Source organism: Terrapene carolina, unplaced genomic scaffold (assembly GCF_002925995.2).
Source record: "Terrapene carolina triunguis isolate 2854851 unplaced genomic scaffold, T_m_triunguis-2.0 Scaffold33715, whole genome shotgun sequence".
Classification (NCBI taxonomy): Eukaryota; Metazoa; Chordata; order Testudines; family Emydidae; genus Terrapene; species Terrapene triunguis.
The window spans coordinates 2,915,486-2,921,485 of NW_020698066.1; the positions used below are offsets into that span (position 1 = coordinate 2,915,486).

At 42.6% G+C, this 6,000-nt stretch overlaps 1 protein-coding gene across 1 annotated transcript in view; it reads left to right on the forward strand.

The window, feature by feature from the left end:
* The window catches only part of LOC113409497 (integrin alpha-9-like), a 296,697-nt gene that overhangs the window by 52,237 nt on the left and 238,460 nt on the right, over positions 1 to 6,000 (forward strand). The window contains exon 8 of the mRNA XM_026663483.1: positions 2,372 to 2,440. Within this exon, the coding sequence (XP_026519268.1) occupies positions 2,372 to 2,440 (69 nt within the window). The remainder of the gene's footprint in view (positions 1 to 2,371; positions 2,441 to 6,000) is intronic.

The window sequence follows — 6,000 nt, forward strand, 5'->3', positions numbered from 1 at the left end:
TTGACTTAGTTCCTGTAAATTTAATGAACCAAGAGATTTTGTCTGAAGATTAATTTTTGAGCACTTGCCTGGAAGTGGTGAGGAAATTTGATGAGGTCCTCAAATTTACCCTATCTGCCCCTTGTGGTGCTCCTTCCTACCCCCCCACTCCCCATTTTAAAGTCATTTTTTTAAAGAGACATTGTTAATTCAAAAATCACTCTTCTGTCTGAAGTTTTTTTTAAACCTATTTTGCTTAAAATAGAACTAGTTTGGTTTTGGTGGCCTTGTTGGTATGGAGTTATCAGAAGGGAAGACCAACGAATTGTGAAGCTGTGTATGAACAAGTGCCACTGCACGGCTGGTGATCATGCAGACACCAAAAGCGTTAGTGGCTCGATAAGATTGCCAGTGATGGATATAAATTGAAAACACAGCCAGAGCACCTGGCCAGAGGTTGAGCTGGGTAGTGCTTTTGGGATTTGCCATGATGACGACTTCCCTATGACAGGAATTATAATTATCCCCATTTTGCTGATGGGGTAACTAAGGCTGAGGGGCTTAAGTGACTTGTCCAAAATTACAAAATTCAAGTCAGCAGCAAAATTGGAGTTTAATACTCAGAACCCTTGGCTCCTCATCTCCTCTGGACCAGGCCATTGTGAAACCCAAGGTAATCTCTGTCTTCATGTCATTGTATCTAGATTAATCTCTTTCCCCTGCTCCCCTTCCCCCCATGTCCAAGGGTAACGTTCGCAATAAGGTACAGTACTTGATTTGCTCCAGAGAAATATACAGCACCTTAAAGCTCCATGTGCACGCAGCTATTAAATGCCCATTAATAATTCACTATGTAATTTAATACATCAAGTCCTTGGCTCCGATGATCAGCTTTACAGATGAAGGGATGCCCGGTCCTATTAACTACACTGACACCTGCTGGTCAGAAATGGATGAATTGACTACAGATTTTGCTGTTGCTGCTGCTCTGAGCTAACAAGTGACTCTAGACTTCGGTGGAGACTTGTTCCTTGTTGCAAGCAAATGGGGATTTTATTAAATGTTAGGTTCTTTACTCTTTCTGGTCCTAAATGCTAAATATTAATGAGCTGCAGTACTGCTCTGGGACAGTAGGACATTACTAATACCCTACATTGTGCCAGGAGTGTATTGGCCTCCTGAGGAGCAGAAGATCTAATAGTCTTTAGTAGCTTTTTTCATCTTGCATTGCTGTATTTACCTGTATTACAACCAAATCAATTAGACAGTCAAAAACAACCAATAAGTGGCTTATATTTGAGTATGTCCAAATCACTACGTTATAATGACTCTCCACTGCTACTAGCCTTGTCTATTTTGTCCACAATGAGGAAGGTATAATGTTTATTATGATACAAATATCTCTATATTTACTTCAAGGAAGATTTTTCATTTCGTTCAATCTTCCACACTTTCTATTGGTTTAATGACCCAGCTATCTACCCTCAAGGTTGCTCATTGTGGCTTGTTTGCCATCTTGTATGAATCAGTCATAACTTCCTGTAAAACAGTGTGAATGAAATGGGAGCCATTTTTAAACAAGATTCTCATTCAAAAGTGTACTTTGTGAATGAGTAACTGTAAACAATATGAAAATTAATCTACATGAAAAACAATGGAGAGAAAAGGACCAATGTCAGAAAGCATCAACGTGGAGGCTGACTCACCATGTAAGCGCATGCAGTCCAGGACATATTAAAAAGGGTATTCTAAGAGTAACTTGTATGAACACAAGTTAGTGCTGCTGCCATACATTGTAATTTTGTAACATTTAAAAAAAAATTGACTGATAAGGTGCTAACACATTTACTGGTGTGATTTCAGTTTTTACCCTGACCTTTGCTAAAACAGCTTGACATTTGTCTTGCTACCTAGACTGCACACATTTTTGAGGCGGAGGGGGGGGCGGGGAGGAGGGTGTTGGAATTGACACAGAAGGTAGGGGTGGGAAGATCCCGATAACCAGTCAGATTCTCAGCCCTAGTTGCTCTGGGGCACTTTGCTATTCCTTTCCAAGAGACATTTGCTTGAGATTATGGCTTTTGTGCAGTGGGTCTTTTTAAACACACACACACACACACACACACAAAGCAGCATTAAGATACTATTTAAGTACTTGTAATGACAAGAGACCTCTAACATCTGGTACTAAAATGGGAATTTCATCTTTTGTTTTAGAAAAGGCAGGAGGATCACCTTGAATTCGGAGTTTGGCAAATATTAATGATCACTTTATTACAATGAGTAAAGTACATATATACCCAGACTGCACTGATGAATTCATAACATTATAAACTACTTATCCTGGTGGTCAGTGTTTGTAACTGCTTTTGTTTTTGTTTCCATTTGATAGGTTTATATTTTCAGAACAGATAGGCGATCAGGCTCCTTAATAAAGATTTTTCAGGCATCGGGTAAAAAGGTGAGCGATTCTTGACAAAAAATGATGTGGCTATTTCAATTGGTATTATTTTGAATTAATAGCTTCTTAAGTGTCTGATTTAGGTGTAAAAATCCCCAGAAGTCCTAAAGCCATCATTTAGACCAACCACCTTTTCTATCATAGTGGTAGCATCTGCTCAGTGCTGGAATTGTGGAGTAAAAGGTCTGGTAATATTTGCAATTAAAATTCCTGTGAGAGCTGATAAAAACTTACTTTGTTTGCATGGCGAGTTACTCCTCAGCAAACCAGAGTGTGAATCTGCCGTGTACCAGCTTGTCGCACTCTGAGACTTTGACTGCACTGTAGCAGGGTTCATGTGGGAGGTTGCGGTGCAGCAAGCCGGTGTACTGTAGAATCACACCCTGGCTTGCTATGCATAACTTGCTGTGTAGACAAGCTCTTTAAGGGAAATCCTGTTCCTGCCTCCGTAACAGCAGAGAGTTCACTATGCCAAAGTGCAAGGTTTGGGGTGCCCTACAAAGCTCAGCTGTGGAGGACAAACTAGGAAAGAGGTAGATCCTGTATAGCAACTGATTCTCATATGTCCAGAGCTTCTCTCCCTATCCCTCTGAGGAGGAGGCGGGTACATTAGAGTTATAGTAGCGGGCTGTGGAGCAGCTCCATTACGTTGAGGAAGGATTGTTTCCCTCTTCCCTCCATGCATCTACCCTGGGTGCTGGTTTAAGGATTCGTTCCTTAGAGCTAACCATTGGTCCTTTGTTTTAATATTCTAGCAGTACCTAGTCAAACTCCACTTCCCTGTGTGAGGGCATGCTGGGGTAGGGAGAAGTACACCTTCTCCTTGACCAGGAGCCTTGGTGGTGATAGGTGTTATGTCCTCAGGAAAACAAATACATAGCAGATCCAGCTTTAGGGAACAACAGGAATGTGCTTTATTTAGGGATAAATCTCTGAGGAAGAGACTGTCTGCCTAGCTCATGGCTGCCCAGAAGGAACCGCTTGTATTCTCGCTCTGTGCTCTGGCTGTGCAGTCAGGCTCTAAAAGAGATGAAGACCTTGAACAGTATACAGTACTAATTAAATTTGGCTATACTAGGTGATGTGATTATCAGCCTGTCATTGGGACACTTTGCCAAAGTCTCAATGAATCATAAGCACATTTTATAGAAAGTTGTTTAAACACTGGGGACAGGAGAAAATCCCCAGGATGAATAGGTGGTGGATGAAGTGATTACGTTTTTTAGGTCTCCACTATTTTGTTTTGCACCGATAGGTCTTTTTCATCTCAAATTTCTGTGATGCTATCAGTTCATCCAGTATATCTCCCTGCTGGTGCCTGATTGTTTCCTCTAGTGCATTTTCTTGTGTTTCTTCCAGTCTACTTTTAAACGCCCTGAGTGATGATGCTTCCATCAGTTCTCTTGAAAAACTATTCCTGAGCTTAACACATAGAACTATCGGGAAGTGTTCTGGCTACTCAGCCAAAACTTTTCCTTTCTTAATTTAATCTCACTATCCCCATTTATAAATACCATTAATAATTGTGCACCTCTTTCGTGTTTATATCCTTCAAGTATTTGTAGATTGTCATGTGCCCCATCCTTCCATTTCCTGTAAAATCGGAGCTATAATTTATTAAAAAATAAACAAATACCTGCCTGTCTTTTTCCATAGTGAAATGTAATTTGATGTGCAATGCTCACTTAATGAGTATTGCTGGAAACGAAATCAAACCAAACACTGTTTTAGCAACAAAGGTATGGGTTCATGCCTCTCATGTCCCATGCACACTTGACATAATGCACAGGCAGTTTTCCCCTCCTCTCTTTTCGTAAGCCGGAAAAGGTTGGGAAATCAAATATGGAAAAGAGTTAATGCAATCCTGTGGTTACAAATAAAAACACAGGAAGAAATGTAAGGTTCTCACAGTAACATGAACTCACCCACACTGCACAGTTGGGTAAATAACCCCTTTTCCTTAAAGCTGCCTGAATACATAGTGAAATGTTTTTCATAACTCTAACTCACTGCCCATGAGAATTTTGTTTTAAAACATTACTGGATTTTGAAAAAATAAACCAAAAAAATCCACCAGGGGAATTCCACTACAAAATAACTAGAGAGTCAGATAATGTTAAAAGTCTGACCATAAACCCAAATAGACACAAAAATCAGAGTTACATGCTGAAACGCTATCCTGAGCTCACCCCGCTGTCCTTACAGCTTCCAAACAGTTCACGGAATCTTGTAGATGTAATGTTACATTTTCAACTTGAACACCAGAGTGGCTGTTGCCTGTTTCCCATTATGCCTATGGGTATATCTACATGGCAGCTGGGAGCATGCTTCCCAGTGCAGGTAGATAGGCACGTGCTAGGTCTGCTCAAACTAATGTGCTAAAAAGAGCAGTGTGGCTGCTGCAGTTTGGGCGGGTTTTGTAATTAGGCAGCTAGTCTGAGTCACCTCCCTTGCCACCATCATCATTGCTGCTGTTTTTAGCATGCTAGCTTGAGCAGTGCTAGCACGAGACTGGGTATCTGTGCTGGGAAGCAAGCTCCCAACAGCAGTATGGATATACCCTAATAGGTTGGCCAGAGCTCTGTTTCATACACCGTAATCTGTCAAGGCCCAAATGCGGGACTCCGTGTGTGATAAAAACCCAAAATGAGACCCTAAAATCATGATGTATGTAGCAAATGTAATATGCTGTGAGAGTCGTAATTAAAAAAAAAAGTTTAAGTAACTTTGTAATCTCAGTTTCATGCTTCTCCATTTCTGATGTAAACAATTGTCAACAATAAAAGCGAGGGGTGACCAGATTAATGTGGAAAGCAGATGGCTTTTGGGCTAACATGTGTGATGTCCGTCGAAATGAGACATTTGAGAGCTATGCGTTAGTGTGTGTGTAGTCCATCGGTTTGCCAATGACATGTTCATGCTCTGTCTTTTTGTGGATTCTGGAATGACTCTGAAGTACAAAGTGTCACACTTTGCTTGTGAGCAGATTGGGCAGACAAAGTCATTGGTGAGCTCTTGGTAGCTATAGCAGTAGCATGTGCTAGTAGATGAGCTGTAACTATGCCCTATGAAGTATGCACTGGTATATGTTGGCCAGTGGGGGAATTAAAGACCGTGTCCGGTTTTTCCTTCAATTTTCTTACTTGTATTTTAAATCAAACCTCAAGTGTGGTTTAAGCATAGGCGTGCGCAGCCTATTTCATTAGGGTGTGCACCCAGGGAGCCCTGCCCTAGCCCCGCCCATGCCCTGCCCTAGCCCCGCCCCTGCCCTGCCCTAGCCCCGCCTCCATCCACTCCCTCCTACTTCCCGCCCCCTGACTTCCCCCCTCAGAACCCCCAACCCCCCCTGCTCTTTGTCCCCCCCGACTACCCCCTCCTGGGACCCCTGCCCCTAACTGCCCCCCAGGACTGCACCCCTACCTAAGCCTCCCTGCTCCTTGTCCCCTGACTTGCCCCCCTAGGACCTTACCCCCTACCTGTCCCCTGACTGCCCCGACCCTTATCCACACCCCCGCCCCTAGACAGACCCCCGGGACTCCCACGCCTATTCAACTGCTCCC